General features: G+C 42.4%; 1 protein-coding gene and 1 long non-coding RNA gene across 3 annotated transcripts in view; one reads left to right on the forward strand and one right to left on the reverse strand.

The window, feature by feature from the left end:
* Positions 1 to 17130, reverse strand: part of tdrd6 (tudor domain containing 6) — a 54273-nt gene that overhangs the window by 24268 nt on the left and 12875 nt on the right. For both annotated transcript variants that reach the window (XM_034228576.1, XM_034228575.1), the window contains exon 2: positions 90 to 5494. In XM_034228576.1, the coding sequence (XP_034084467.1) occupies positions 90 to 5478 (5389 nt within the window). In that variant the 5' untranslated portion in view covers positions 5479 to 5494. The remainder of the gene's footprint in view (positions 1 to 89; positions 5495 to 17130) is intronic.
* LOC117554249 lies at positions 15828 to 16889 on the forward strand. The gene is made up of 2 exons (XR_004570249.1): positions 15828 to 16016; positions 16480 to 16889. It is a non-coding gene; the product is annotated as an uncharacterized LOC117554249 (long non-coding RNA).

The following is a 17130-nucleotide window of genomic DNA, read 5'->3' on the forward strand; positions in this document are numbered from 1 at the left end:
ATTAAAAAAAAAAGGGACATTATTACCGTCACACAATAACAATCAACAGGTGAAAAAAATATGTGAGGAGATATTAATTTCTTACTTACCAGAACCAGTGTTGTTATTAATCTCTCCTGAGAGAGACTCCAAGTCGGTAGTGGTATTCTCTGACTCATCTATGGACCTAGGGTTCTCATCCGATAGCCCAGTCATTGAAAAACCCTCTTCTTTGTCTTCGTCAGCTTCAACCACACTTGTGTCACAGCTAAAAAATGTTTTATCCTCTTCGTTATCTAATAGACATAACATTGTTTCAGCTGAGCGACTACCAGATGCCAAAACATCTGCGTGGAAGTCAATGAGATTGCCAGTGCTCTGCGTTTCAGGGTAGTCTCTCTGAGGGTCGATGTGTGCATGAGTAGCATCGATTTCTTCACCTAGTTCATCCTCGGGTAGTTGATCCTCAGGAGGTGCAGTCTCTTTCACTGTGGAGTCACTAAGAAGTGGTGTACTGTATGTAGTTGTTAGTCCAACTGCAGGTTGGTTTCCTGTCGTTGAGCTCTTCCACCAGATTTTCAACGCCTCGTTTAGCACCTGGCCCTCACATTCCATCCGCACAAGGCATTTCACATTTTCTCCTTCTCTAGTTACTCTGATGACAGTCAGCTGTAGCACTTTGTCTGTTGTTAGTGCAGAGAACTCATCAACTGCATTACTGTTCCAGGACCCGTGTAAGGCATCAAAGCCTTCCAGCTCGCACCTAAACGCCTGTGGAGGAGTTTCCATCAGCTCACAGGGCATTTCCCTTACATCTGCGTTGTTGATTTGGGACTTGTTTCCATAGTCTACAAAGACAACAGACAGCTCATCCCCATCTTTGTCAATGACCTGTGCACGGTACCAAAAACCATCGTCTGAAAATAGAGCAATACATGGGTTGCCAGGGGAAAGAGAGCTTGCGTCAATAGGTTTGTGATCGGCCGCATCCCCCACTTCAGAGACTCTTGATGTTATCTGATCAAGCTCTTCTGAGTCTGCAGGCTGACACCAAAAGGTTTGACCATCATCTATAGCGGTGACGTAGACCTCTAACTTTTGTCCTTCTGAAAAATCTTGTTGGTGGTAGCTTAGAGAGCAGGAGTTCAGCAATTTCTCAGAGTTTTCTGGCATGTTCCGAAGGTCGGAATCCTTGGAAGGTTTTTCCTTGACTTCAAGTTTCTCAGAGGGGATTTCCGCTGAACCTTTTGTAGGTACTTTACAAATTACATTTACGCCGCTGTCTTCAAGACTGACTTCCCAAACAGACCCTGATTGCCTGAAGAACTGGCACTTGAGCGTCTTTTCTCCATTACCACCGATGTCTTCTTTGAAAGCTGACACCACTTCTGGGGCAAGCACATCCTCTTTTCCAAGACCTGTAGTCTCTCTCAGCAAACATTGTGTGCTGTACATGGGAAGCTGCAAGAAGGACTTATGGAGTCTGCCCATTTTTGAAAGTGGAACCATTGCTGTATTTCCAAAGTCAACAAACTCGACAAGAGCCATTGTATTGCCATGGATCTCCCTCACAACTGCTCGATACCATGAGGAATCATCTGCAAATTCCGCTTGCACAAGGTCACCTGGACTCATGTCTTTGAGGTTGTCAGTTTGGGGGCTGGATTTGGGATCATTTAGCTTTTCCACAATGGAGAATATGTCATCCTCCTCACTGACAAGTTGGACATAGAAACTCAAAGGGCTGTTGCAGTGCGAGACATAAACATCCGCTTCCATACCTGATGTGATAGATTTTGTCGGCAGGTCTGCAAGTTTAGGGAATGTTTCAGTTTTGCTTTCCTTCTCAGGGTCAGGGGATTTGGACTTGATGACATGTCTAGTTTGTCTTAGGTGTGGAAGTATGTAGAGACCTTTGATCTTCCGACCAGTTTTTGGTGAAGACTGAAGATTTATGTCAGCATCCCTCATTTGGCGGGCTGGTTTTGGGGCAGACACATTTTTGATGGTTGGAGTGTGATCTTCCATTTTTTCTTGTTTTAGGAAAATATTTGCAGTCTTTTGGTCATAATTTGCTGAAGTCTCAGGTGCTCTCCAACCCTGGCAGACAACCACCCCTTCTGTTTGCATCTCAATCTGAAACATCTTCTTTATCTTTGAATTAACTTGAGTGTTTCCTTGATACAGCTCAACAAGCAGTTTTCCATCTGGTTCTCGGGCCACCACTAATGCTCGAAATGTGCATTCTGTCGAACTTGTTTCAAACCAGCTGTTTGCCTCACTGGGAACCTTGGCAGGGACATCTGCGAGACTACACACAACTGCTTGCACAGGAACAGACATGATGTCAATAGCTTCTCTGGGAACAGGAAGCAAGTCTGATTGGTCCACCTCAATAGTGTCACCATAGTCCACAAACTGAACCAGAATTGCCGGCTGAGTGGCCTTGATCTGTCCCCTGTACCACTGTCCATCAGTGTACCTTGCAAAGCACAAAGTTCCAAAGACTGTTGGGAGCTTTGCCTTCTCAAGCTGAAAACAGAGATTGTTCACTTTGATCTTGAGATCTTTCATCACATCAGCGTTTCTCTCGAGCTGGCAGTAGAACTGACTGACATTGTTTACAGATGTCACTGTGACCTGTTCCTCTGTTCCAGTTTTGACATTGTGCGTCGAGTAGTAGTATGTGTCCAGACGGAAAGAGGGCGAAGCAGCTTTTTTTGGAGGGGCACTTTTGACAACATTTACCATACTTGTGCAGATGCTCTCAAAGGGAGTTTCTAGATCCACAATGTTGAAAAGAACCTTCTGCTCACTGTACATGACAGCATAGATGGTGCACTTCAAAATCACAAAGTCGGATTCTGAAGTTTCCACAAAGCTGTGGAACCTTGCTACTGCTTCTTCGTTCCAGTCATTTATGGCAGACGTAGGGTCAACAGGGTTTAACAGACTGCATCGGAAAGCTTGGCCTTTCAGAACAAGAAATTGTGGGCTAATCCTCCTTAGGTCATGGAGGGGGACTGTCTCCCTTGGGCCATAGTCAACAAACAACACATCCACATCAGACGTTTTATGTTTGTGAATTACAAGGGCCCTGTACCACATTCCATTTTCAGGATGGCGAGCTACACAAGCTGCTTCCACAAGGGGCTGAAACTCAGTGTCTGCATAATGAGCCTGTAGGTCACGCATGAGCATTTTCAAATGCCCTGCATTTTGAACCAGTTGGCACCAGAAGTCGTTTGGGCTTTCAATGTAGAGCACATTGACATCAAGGACACTTCCAATGGGAAACATGTGCTCCTTAAATTTAGAAATTCTTCTTTCATACACAGCAGGGAGAACTGTGTTTTCGGACTGGAAAAGCATTTCTTTGCTCCTGTACCCTACACCCGAGAGGCTAGCATCTGTAAGTTGTGGTAGGATGGCAGGTTGCGAGGTCATTTGGGCTTTGGGCTGTGTCTGTGTTTCAGCCTTTTCAGCATGGCCAGAACAACACATCAATGCGCTCAGATCTCTTTCTCCCTGTGCGTCAGGATTTGTTAGTTGAACAACATAGCCATCATCGTACCTTGATGTCACATGTACAGTCAGCTCTATATCTGTGACTGCTTTAATGAAAAGCTCACAAGCACTTTGACTCCATCTTCCATCTTTTGGCCTGACACCAGCCAGAGTACATTTCAGAGAAAGACATGGCAGCTTTTTGAAATCATCAGGAAGGGTCCTGATGTTCCTCCTGTCAACCATTTCAGTGTTTCCATAATCAACAAAGAACACCTTGACCTGTATTTCGCCAACTTTAGCCACAGTTGCTCTATAGAAGTCACCATCTTCTGACTTGGCAGCACAGAACAGCCCAACAGTTGGATTTGTCACCACATTTGTATTCACTGAATCTTTGTACAGATGGTAGATACCATCCATCAATTCATCCAACTCATTTGCATAGTTCTGTGTTTGGATCCAAAACTCTGATGGGTCAGATACGTGCTGAACAAAAGCCACATGGGAGGAGTTGAGAGAAAGGTCTTCAGCTGGCAACTTTTGTATGATTCCTTTCCCATCTTTGTGCTCTACATCCTGTCCAGGAGTTAGCATCTTTCTTTGATTTGTTTCTTGCTGAGCTTTATGCTTGCGGCTGTGTGCAGTGCTGATGGCATAATCTCCAAGTGTTTTCTCACTCTCCAGAAAACAGCTCTGATTGGAACCAAACAAGTTGTTAATGTTTGTGTTTTCATCCCCATACAGTGTGACATAGTGAACGCCCTCAGAGATGCTTTGGTACTCAAATTTGGCAATCACCGTTTTGTGCAAAAGAAGGGTCCTGAGATAGTCAATCTGGCTGGTTGTCCATCCACCCCCTTCGTCAATGATTCCATGGAGGGAACAGATGTAAGTCACAACGGGCATCCTGAAGAACTCTGCACCCAGAGGTCTAACATTCTCCACTTTAACAAACTGTTTTGTTCCATAGTCAACATTCAATACTTCTACCATTTGGTTGGACGGGAAGACCTGTTGTAAAACAGAGCGGTACCACCTGCCATCATTTCCTCGTGCAGCACATGGAAACCCAATCATTTCTGGACCTACAATGCAATTGGTTGTTCTGCCCTCACAGCACTGTGTGATCTGCCCTGAAAGTTTCTTTAACTCTTGTGAGAAAACCTTTAACTGGCAAAATATCCTCTGCGGATTTGTGACTTCTGTGACTATGACGGTCTCCACAGTTCCGTTCGGCAGCTCTGGATACAGGAAGACCTCTTTCTTGTGCAGTCGCTCACCTGCTTCAATCGGTATTTGAATCACCGGAGACACTTCATCTGCATTTTGGGACTGCAGTGACGTGAGAACAAAGTCCTGAAACACATCTGGAGACAGCTTCCTGGCAATCCCCATCTCATACATTTGTTTGGAGATGCATGGAATGTGCAGGAGTAATGTTCTGTGCGGCACAAGTACATCTTGCACATGCGCTTTCAGTGACTTACCGGAAAAAGATTCCAGAAATTCCAGAGCCACAGGAGACCATCTGTTCTGAAGTGAGAGTGGTAACACATTAGCTAGTACACAAAATGCCACTTTGGGTGGCAGCTGGTAGTGCTTCTTCCTACCCCATGCCAGCTTGTTTCTGGTGGTGTTAAATGTCGTCCCTTTGTCAATGAGAAACACACTGTAGATTGACCCATTCCTTGAGACAATGCGGGATCTGTACCAAGTAGCATCTATCTGAACCAAGCACTGGTCACTAGGATTTCCTTCAAACTCTTGAAATGAGTTACCAGGGCATTGGATTTCTTTGAAAAGGCACTCGTAATCTGCTGTCTTCTCTAGGTCAAATGTTCCCCATAATTCCACAAGAGCACAAAAGGGATTCAAGTGAACCTTAGTTATGAGAACAGTTACATTAGACCCTCGTGCAGGGAGTCCAAGGATTGAAGACATGTTGGCATTTTCATGAATCCCAGCTGCCCATGATTTGTCACCTCTCATAAGCACTGGATGTTATCTGGGAAACATACAAACAGAAAACAAAAGAACACATTAAACACAACATTGAAACTCAATCCTATAATTATTGTTCCCCTGTATTTTGAAATAGAGATCAGATTCGGGTTATCAATGAATACAATTCTAAATAATACATTCTAAAACACTAAATAATAGCAACGAGTGAGTTTTACCCAATCAACACTCAAGATATTTAGTTATTTCACAAAAGAAAATACAATCAGCAATCCTTAAAATGGAAGTGTAAGAAGGAAAACAAATTGTTATACTTGGTATAACACTTGCCAATATTTTTCTGTTAATCTTCTAGTCTATAACTGGACTATTTTTCAAGTCTTACCACAACAAGGTATCTTTTTTTGTGCCGACGGTATTATATCACTGTATACAATAACGTATGGGATAAACGCAAAACATTCTCGTTTTTGACAATGTAAGTGAACAAATCTTAAGAACATTGTTTTTTTCCAAAAACAGATCTGTGTATTGGCTCCAAATTGTTTGAGACGAGCGAGACCGACGCAATTTGAGACGAGCGAGACCGACGCAATTTGAGACGAGCGAGACCGACGCAATTGCGATCGCCCTCTTGCTAGTGCGTTGCATGATGGTTAGTGATTTTGTCCGACTTGCTCTGGAGGCTCACCTACATGAGACGTTGAAATCTCGCGGGACAAAGACGCCCGCAGACTTGAGAGCGGCGCAGTTTCTCTCCGCGGGCTGCGGAAGCGAAATGCTTGATGGGGAAACGACTCGCTGGTATCTCGAGCTGAGCGCTCATTGGTGGTTTTTACCCCGTGCTGGTGATGAAATTCTCCATTGGCTCGGCAAAAGTTTGTTGTTTTGTGTCACAATGTTTATCATCATGAAATTAATATCTATATATTTGTATACTATACTGCTTACCGTTTTCATACGTTATATATCTTAGCATATTCATACACACTGTTCATACTGCTCACAGGCTGCTGTGTATATCTAGTGTATTCATACCCCTCACTGTTTATTCATCATTCAATTCATTCTATATTTTATTCTGTAGATTGTGCACATTACTTTGCACTCCTGGTTGGAAGCTAAATTGAATTTCGTTGTCTCAGTACCTGTAATATGTGCAATAACAATAAAGTTGAATCTAATCTTGAGCAGGAACCAATGTATTTACTTGGTACATGTCTGACATTAACGATTAAACACATTTGTGCATTCTTTATAAATGCAAACCGAGTCAAGCCGACTCCGGAGGTGGCGGTATGCACTTAAACCTCTTAAGCCCCACGGACCCGGTTCCGGGGCCGAAATCGCATCATTTGCAGGAAACAACGTCTAAGGAACCTTAATATTTAATAAACTATGAATATTTTATATCCATATAACGGGGAAAAACTAATTTAACTGATCTTTTTCATATATTTTTTCAACAAAAAAAAACCACACCATGCTAACAGTGAGCCTCTGAATTAGCCCCGAGCGAAAAATGCTAACCTATTACTGCACCGATAATTACTCGTAGCTCCCTTATTACTTATCCTAGGTGCACATCCAACACATCGTTTATGATCGCAAGGAGACACAGAATCTAACGGTGCCCACCTCAACACTGAAAGATACAAACTCGCGACGTTAACAAAAACGTACATCAAAACACGTGGCGCTAGGTAGCCCACAACGCTAACATGGCTTACCTTCGTCTGGTCTAAACTGTTCTTCAATGGCATTAAAACGATAAAAACGATGGTGTAGTTAATCCATAGGTTAATCCAATGTGACTGCGTCCCCTTTGAAATGTTTTGATAATCCATAAGCAATAAAACGGCTTTTCCGTTGCTTGATATTATTTTATATAATATATTTATATATTTCTCCCCTCTGCTGCAAGCTAACATGCGCAGAGAGGCTACCTTTTTTTTTTTAACATGAGTGTGTGTGGGACGATTTCCCTTGGATTCTATTGGCTCTAACGGTCAGAAAGAGATGTCACATGTCAAAATCGAACAAGGGGGGCCAGAGATATGGAAAACCCACCTAAATGGCCCCAGAAGGTTGTTTTTGCTAAATCTGTCTAAAAAGGTCAAATATCACTTGTTTTGCATCAATCTTGATACAGGGTACTTATTATATGTTGTACTTTGGATTCCTAAAGCTTTTAGTCTACTAACCCATCATCCAAGGTTAGTTTTCACTATAAGTACAAAATGTTTTTTGGAAGGACACTATAATTTACAGTTTTTTTACCATGTTCAATCTGAATTTTCTTTAAAAATTTAAATATCTATATTGATTCTGACTTTTCTACATCCAACTCACAGGTTTATCATTACTTTGAGAAAAAAGATTATTAATGTAACCCTTTTAGAAGGGAAGATATGGTCATTTGTTCTGGGAATGTCATTTTCGAGCCTGAAACCTGAAAAACAGGCTTGGGGCCAAACAGGTTAAGTGTAATTTAGCTTGGTTTTCTATTTTGTATGGACATGCTTTTATTTTGAAGGAGTTAGCGCAGTTGACAGGAAGTTGTTGTTGCTATGGAAACAACGTGACGGAGATTAATGAAGAAAAAGTCATATCTACTAGTGGTGCACGATAATTATCGGCCCGATAACTATCGGTCCGATATTAGGAATTATGACCTCATCCCGATAAACCCGATAAAAGTATTAATAGCCCCGATAATATACAATATATTTTTTGGGTAAAAAAAAACAAAAAATACTGCGGTGTGGGTGGATTGGGATGAGGGGCGCTTGTTTTTCCCTCGACTCCTCCCGTTTTGCCAGTACTGTGGTATTAGTGGTTTAGGAAGAGGGGAGTTTTTCACAAATCCAGCGCTCCCTAACTCATGCCTGGCTGTGACGTAAATGGTGTGCGGCCGTGAAGCCAGGACAGTAAACAAACATGTCGTCGGTAGTATAGGAATATTTCAAAGTTTCAGAGTTAGATAGTTCGCTTGCTATTTGTATTAACAAATGCAATGCAGAAGTTCCACGAGGAGGGAAAAACGCAACGAGCTATAATACTTCCAACCTGATTAGTCACCTGAAACATCGCCATCGCTACGATGGTGTGTTAAAAGCGTACGAAGACGCCTGCGCTGCTAAACTAGCGGCGAATCCAAAGCCAGCTGCAAAGGCACCGGGGCTTTTATCTATCGACGAGGCTTTTTGAAAAAGGCAAGAAGTTTGCCAGAGACAACCCCAGGGTTAGTTTTGTTCATAGTAGTAATGCTCATGTCATTTGCTCACTACTAGGGGTTTCACCAACTAATCGACTATTCGAATAGTCAATTACCTTTACCACTAGTCGGCGCTGTAGGCCCTAGTCGACTAGTCGTGTGAAAAATGGAGGTAAACGAGGTGCTGCAAAATGCTTCAAAACACGTCCGACATTCTTATGTATGGCAGTACTTCAACAAAGATGTAACCAACTCCACAGTGAAGTGTCAGTTGTGTACAGCTGTACTGAAGTACAACAAAAATACATCTGCTATGCGCAACCATCTGAAGATGAGACACCCGCTGCCGACAGCTAGCACTAGCAGTAATGCTAGCACCAGTGAGCAACGGACCGGCGTCAGCACAGGACAGAGGCAGACGAGCAGCAAGAAAAAACGGGTCAACAGTGATGCGGATGATGAGCTAGGGTTTACTGCCAGCGGACACCGCATATCCCCACAATGGATAACCCACTGGAGTGGTGGGCAGAAAACGCGCACCGCGTCCCCCGTTTAGCCAAGCTTTCGAGGAGCTACCTGGCTATTCCAGCCACAGGCACCCCGAGTGAGAGGGTTTTTTCCCTGGCAGGCAACGCTGTCACCCGAAAGTGGTCAAGCCTCCTTCCCTCACATGTCGATGCGTTGGTGTTCCTCAACGCAAACCAAAAACCTGGAAAGGTGGACGTTATCGTGGAGGACAGCGAGTAAAGTGTTGCGCAATGCGCTGTTGCGCACTGGATTTACGTGGCATTTCAGTAAACAGAGTTTTTTGCTGTCGATTTTGGTGAGTCCAGTTACTGTTTGTTATTTACTAAGTCCAGTTACTGTTTGTTATTTACTCAGCCATGTAACACAAATTAAAATGCAGTGTTTAATGTAACTGTATGAGTTCCGATATAAAATACAATTGAACACCTCTCTTTGTGTGTCTTTATTATGACGTAACGACTAGTCGACTGCTATTTTGAAAAACGCGTCGACTAGTAAATATTGGTAGTTGTGAAACCCCTACTCACTACTAGTCTTTTTTTTACCACCAGGTGTGCAAAAACTACAGATACATTTAATATATATATTAGGGCTAAACGGTATTGAAAAAACTGACATCGCGATTTCCCCCCCCCCCCCTGCGGTATATATATTTCGGTTTTTTAACCTTTTAAACCCCAAAGTCCCGGCGGGTACTTTACTTTTTTTTTCACAACAGTGTCTCAGGGGATCTTAATATTTAAGAACCTATTAATGTGTTATACCAGATTAACGAAAAATAATCTCAGCTAACTGACGATACAAACCATTTTTACCAAAACAAAACACAAGTCTCATAAGAAGCATCTAAATGACCCCTGAGCAAAAAATGCTAACGCACTTTGGCACAGAACAAGATAAAAGTACCCTTACAAGTGCAGCTTACTTATCGTAGCTGCACTTACAAGATATCCGAATAAAGCTGAGGTTCCACAGATTATTTAGGTATATAGTATCATCACTGAGTGATCTGAACTCGGATAGGGGAAGCAAACACAGACATCACAACACGTACCTTTACGTAGCTTCTAGGGGAGATGTCTCACCGTAGCTGTCAATCTGATCAAAATACGTGTTCAATGGCATTAAAACGAGAAAGAAAAAACGCGGCTGAATCGGTTAATCCATAGGTTTTTAACATCTCAGTATAAAAAAATGATTTAATTTATAATCCATAATTCCATTTTTATGCAAATATCGCAGAGCAAAAATTAGCTGCTAATGGTAGCCACCAGAGTGGCTGCTGCTTCCGGTCTTGGCCTGCTGTGATCTGATCAAGAATGATTGTGATTGGTGGTTTGCTGTGCATGCAGGGGAAGTTCTACACACACCAACACATGAACAAATAAGGAGTGAGAGTGACGCGTAGCCAAAACCGGAAGCTGCATACACTCTGGTGGCTACCATTAGCAGCTAACTTTTGTGCTCCGATTTTTACATAAAAATGGAATTATGGATTATAAACAATTGCTTCAAAGCCACAGATACATTATCAACCTATGGATCAACCGATTCAGCCGCGTTTTTTCTTTCTCGTTTTAATGCCATTGAACACGTCTTTTGATCAGATTGACAGCTACGGTGAGACGATCTCCCGTAAAAGCTCCGTAAAAGGTACGTGTTGTGATGTCCGTGTTTGCTTCCCCTGTTGCGAGATCGGATCGCTTAGATACTATACTTTAATAATCTGTGGAGTCTCAGCTTTAATCGGATATATTGTATGTGCAGTTTCGATAAGTAATAAGGGTATCTTTATTTTGAATTCTGTGCTAAAGTGCGTTAGCATTTTTTTTTTTTAAATGAATAAAACCGCACGTCCCTGCGGTGTGAATACCGCGCATGCGCATACCGCGGTTATCGCCATGACACGGTATATCGTTCAGCCCTAATATATATATGTGACCCGCTCTATCGAAATCAGTCGGAAGTCGCAACGGCTCATTTCAAAATAAACGTGGATTTACGTAAAAAACTATTTTTTCGGGGTTCGGGTGTTTTGTTTGATTTTAAACAAACAAAGTCTTGGCTTTCAGAATATGAAACTTTTATTTCCAAAATCACACGATAAATTCTGAAGCTTGTAAAGGGACGAAGACAGGCACCTCTCACTCGCAATCTGCTCTTCCGCATCGCCTCTCCCCCTCCGGCTGAAATTATGAATGTAAGAGTATAGTAATCATAGATAACACGGCAGGGTCCGTTACAGTTTGTTTTCATCTGATTTAAATTAAACAAAGTCTTGGCTTTCAGAATATTAAACTTGTTTCGTCAAATTCAGATGATAAATACAACTTTGAAGCTTGTAATGGCATAATTACAAGCGGAGAACGGAGTAACTTAACGTCACAGCAGGCATAACAACAGCCGGTGTTTCTCGTGAGTGTTTTCCCCGGGAAACAAACACAATACACACAAACGCAAAATTACACAAACACACACACGTATACACACACACTCGCAAGCTTCCCCTCCAAACGAAAATATCTTCCCTCCGTAGTATTTTGATCATTTGCTCCACTAATAATCAGATCGATGGATTCCAGAGAAGAGAAAACTTTGAAGGCCTTTTTCTCAAAATGATGACTGTGACAGTCATTATATAATGTGACATATTTCGCTTAATATTTGGAGTAGAACAACAATCTTGATATCATTAGAAAGCTAGGAATATCCTCTTTCCAACAGTGTATACAACTCAAAATGTGTCTTTGGGTCAATGCGACTGATTTCGATGGAGCAGGTAACATATATATTATATTATTATCGGTTATCGGTATCGGTCTTGAGAAGCAGGAAGTTATCGGTTTCAAAAAAACAATATTGTGCATCCCTAATATCTACATATAAAGACGGAGAAAGTAAACGATAACGTGTATGGTTAAGTGTTAGCACCCCCCGAAGAGACACAAGCTCTTACGTTGATATTGGAGATTTCAATAAATAAAAAATAATATCCGAATAACGAAATTGAAACCCGAATAGTACTCCAACGAACGAATATTCGGGTACAGCCCTAGTGTACAGACAAGTATTCGTTTCTAAAAGTGATTTGAAGACATTAGGTAAAATGACAGAGAAGCCATTGAAAGCATAAACTGAATTTTTCATTAAAATATTAATATTAAATAGAAGTACTAGAATCCCAGGGTTTCCCACACAGACTATACTTGGGCGGGCCGCCCAGGTATATTAACGGCCGCCCAAGTATATTTCGCGACCCATTTAGTTTTTTGTTTTTTTTGTATTCGTCCGTGACCACGATGCCATCTGCGATCGATTAACTTGTGGACAATGATCCCTCGCTCCCTTGCTCTGATCTCGCCTCCTTCTGGCCTGTTAAGTGGCCTGCCTCACACAGGGTGACTGGCTGTCCACATGATGTGGCTTGCCGACATGGCCACTGTCATACAGATCATAAATCAAAGCCCTTGATTGGTCTCTGTGTGTCATTCAAGCTCGGGATAACCTCAGCTCAGGTGAGGTAAAGGACTCTTGAGTGTTTAGATAGTTAACTTAGTCTACGTTCTCAGTGGGTCTCAAACGGTGTGGTCACCATTTATGTAAACACATATTTCCATTTGAGAGGGTAATGATTGGTCTAATGCAGAGGTCTGCAACCTTTTTGACCTAAAGAGCCATTTTGCTCCTTTTTCCAAAACATTTTTTTGTCTGGAGCCGCAAAACATATTTCATAGTTTTTTATTGTTATAGACAAAAACTACAGTTTTTTTGCATTTATTACATGATATAAAACTGTTAACCTCTAATAAGAAACGAAGAACTCTTATAAGGAGAATTACAAATAATACACAAGCCTACTTTAAAATAAATTAAACACAGCACTTGGGGAGTCCTCTGCACATTTGAAGGAAAACAATTTATTAAAATGGGCCCACTTTGAAATAAATAAAACATATAGCTGCACCCTAAAAAGAGTTAAAGGTAGGGTAGGTAAGAATGGAGAAACCAGCTCGAGTGCGCTAGAATTTGAAAATACACAACCGGAAAAAATATGCCTCTTCCTTCAGACTTTCTTACAGAGTCCCTCCTCCAACACACACGAACGCGCACATGACCAATGAGGGCACGAGATAAGCTTGTGCACAGATGGAAGGCTGAAAGGCAGTTAGGCCATCCAGTTATTTTAGCCGGGCCGGCTCAGATGATTGGTCGTGCTTTTTACAGCGCTACGGCTTCCAGGGATTAATTTTTGTATGTATTTATTGTCAAAGCATTTAATATATTCATTGCTATCGGGACGTTAAGAGCATTCCATGGAATATAACAAAAACTGTTTTCTGAAATAAATTACATACCCCATTGAATTATGACTGAAGATAGTCAGCTGTCTTCCTCTCCCTTGTTGTTCCTCGATACGTAAAGGCTGCACCACCGTTGACAACTTCTCTCTACATATCAGACATACCGGTAAACCAGCATCGTTTGCTGTGAAAGCAGATAACTCTGTCCACACAGAATTAAATCCTGTGTTCCTCCGGTACTTTTCTTTGATTTATCCATAGTTCACTCATCGAGCCGGGGGTCAGGTTATTCGCCTCCAAGAAAAGGCGCTCGCGCGGGACCGTAGCAGGATGTGACGCATATTTTAGTTGACCTAATTAAAACCGTTTTGTTTTTTATTTATGTGTCACAGTATCACCTCAAAATACAAGATACGAAACATTTTCAACGATGCAACAAAATATAAATAGTCCTACTAATACTTTTATTTCCTTCTTATTTTTGTCTAAGCTCAAGGGAGCCAGAGCAGAGGGCTTAAAGGGCCGCGGGTTGCCGACCCCTGGTCTATTGGATAGTGAGGTGGGCTGAAGATCGGAAGGCTGTGAGTTCAAATCCCGGCAGGAACACCACCACTAGTGTGCCCTTGAGTAAGGCACTTAGCCAGTGTGCGAAATACGGGGGGGTCCGGGGGAGCTCGACCCCCCCGATTAACACCTGAGCCCCCCTGAAAGCCTCAACAGCTAAATTTAGGGGGGGGTCTGAAATTATAATATGTATTTGTCACTTGCAATGGTCACTAAAATGTTTTTAAGCTTACTATGTCCAGTATTCATAATTCAAAACATTTATTCACAAATATCTTTTATTTTGGCTGTCAAAAGCCGTGACGCGGACGCAAATTAGCCACGCGCGGCAAAGAGGAGCGAAAGACGTTACATTAGAGAGGACTACAATGTCTAAGAGAAAGCTAAACCAAAGTGTTTCACTTGCGCACTTTGGGTTCACATCCAAAAAAGTGACACCACGAGATGACCAAGAGACACCCAGAGATGATGCTGATGATGCAGCAGCTAGCACAGCACTCGCTACCAGAACCGTTAGCGAGTCGGAGGCTCCTGTCCCGCCCAGTCACTCCCCAGAAGGAGGTGAAGTTGAGGCAGAGCGCTCAGAAGACGCAGCAGTTGCGGAGGTAGCTGCTACTGCTAGTGACTTTCCGCCGGCTGGTTGGACAACGAAGCAGGTGGGCAAATGGAAAGACCGCGACCCCTGGCTTGACATTAAGGCTGGAAACTTAAGATGCTTAGTGTGTAGGAAAGCAAAAACGTTGCTGCTAAAGGGACCGGGTTTACACCTCGCGGAAGAATGGATCAATGGTGATGTTACTAGCCCTGATGCAAAACAGCTACGAAAGAAGATCTACAAACACAGGGACAGCCAGGCCCACGCGAGGTCAGTGGAAATAGTACAGATGAATGACAAAGAAACCCTCCCAAACTGTTTCATTGATGTACAGTCCGATTTACTCAAGAAAACAACAGTCTCGTTTAGAACAGCTTACACCGTAGCAAAGGAAAGGCTATCTTATAAAAAGCTCAACCCCCTCATGACAATGCAGGAGCTGAATGGAGCCGAAGTTGGGAATATCCACAAATCTGACTATGCATGCGCAGAAATAATAAGTCACATTGCAAAGGAAATGCGCCGCAAGTTTGTCTCTAATGTGAAAGAAATGGATTCAAAGGTATCAATCACAATTGATGAAAGTACCGTTCACGGTCGTCCCTATCTAATCATTTAACCCTTAAAGGCCGAGCGAGCCGCCCGCGGCTTCAAAGAGGTAGCGTTCTAAAATGCTTAATAACTTTTTAACCGCCAATTCTATCCATCTGATTTAAAAAGTGAGGTAAAGCGGCTATTCTAGGCTTTTTGCTGGTATCACTATGTCCTTTTCCGGGATTTAGAGGCTCCGACGTGATCGGGGCAACGTTATCACATTTTACAGCCTTGATTCGTCAAGGAGACCCACGCGGCCCCTCTGTCTGAGCCAAACAGCCAAGGTTTTAGACTAAGTCCCACCCCCCTGTGTCCGGATAGGTTTAAAATGTAAAGGTCCAGGCAAACCTCTGCCCATGCTACCATCTTCTCGACCAATCAACATAGGTTGCTGTGTATGTTTTTGGCGGCGGGAGATAAACAAAGAGAAACAGAGAGACGAGAGAGTAATACTAAAGAAGAGTAATTCTGCCAGCGTAAGAGAAATAAATACAACACGAGATATCTAGATACAGTCACACACACACACACACACACACACACAAATACACATACATACACATACATACACACACACACACACATATCCCAAGACAAATTCAAACCAACATGTCAAAACGGCGTTACACTACGGAAGAAACCGTAGAATGTATTTTGTCTGGCGGACCGCTTAGCGATGCAGCGGTGGATTCCTCAGATTCTGAAGCTGACAACTGGCAAGGAAGAGGAGTATGATCACGGGATTGATCCCTTCGAAGATAAAAAAGTGAGTAACTTTGCTTATTTCTTATTGTTTGTGTTGCATTTATCGGTTGTTGTTGCTGTATAACGCCGAAAATAATTAGTCCTAAGAGTTTTTATAATGGATGGCCATTTGCCGTAATTGTGTCATAAAGTGAAGTCCTGAGCTCAAGATTCACTATCAATAGAGGCTACTATTTATTTCAGTAAAAAAACGTCAAGCAATACCTTTCATTTATTGCCTCATTCCGCTTGCCCTCTTTGGTTGTTTGTTATGAGGTCTAATGTTATTATATTCTTTGCATTACAATTCAGTTACTGATTCCATCAACTAGTAATGTTAGCAGAGGGATAAAGTGTGAATCAAATCAAAAGTTGAGACTGTGTTTAGAAAACAGATAGGATGACACTGGAGAAATAAAAGCAATAAAGGAAATAAAATAAATTCAGACATTTATATCTGTATATTTTCCTCCCTTTTATTTTAGTACAGAGGATGAGAGAGGGGATGCACAAGCCACTGTCCCCATCAGTAGGCCTCCTTCAAACCGAGAGGGAAAAGAATGTGGCCAGGAGGGTGCAGCATCCAGAAAAAAGGCCAAACCAATGCCAGCCCCCCTGACAGTGAAAGGGAGAGGAAGAGGGAAAGGGAAAAACACATCTCTGACCCCAGAAGAGCCAGGAGCTGTTTGGAACGGACCTGAGGTGCCAGATACTGCCCAACAACTACCACACTTTTGCCCGAAAAGAGCCCGTGGAGTCCAAGGTTTTGTTGGTGTGGAGTATACTCCTGCACAAATATTTAGAAATTGTTTTAACAACCAAGCTGTAAATATCATCTGCAAGAACACAAACAAAAATGCTGAAAAGGAGCAGGCTAAGGGGGAAAAGTTTGTTTGGGAAAGCCGGTAAAATTCCTCATGTATGTCGGCCTTATGATGTTCATGGCACTTCTAAAACTGCTCAAAGTAAGAGACTACTAGAGGAAGGGATCACACCTAAGTGTTCTCTTTCCTGCTTCTGTCATGACAAGAGACAGGTTCATGGCAATCAGCAGAGCTGTACATCTGAGCGACCCAGACCATGATGAATCTTGATACATTTCCTTTGCTCTTTATATATTTTTCTAATATTTTGGT

The sequence above is a fragment of the Gymnodraco acuticeps genome, unplaced genomic scaffold (assembly GCF_902827175.1).
Source record: "Gymnodraco acuticeps unplaced genomic scaffold, fGymAcu1.1, whole genome shotgun sequence".
In the NCBI taxonomy this organism is placed as follows: Eukaryota; Metazoa; Chordata; class Actinopteri; order Perciformes; family Bathydraconidae; genus Gymnodraco; species Gymnodraco acuticeps.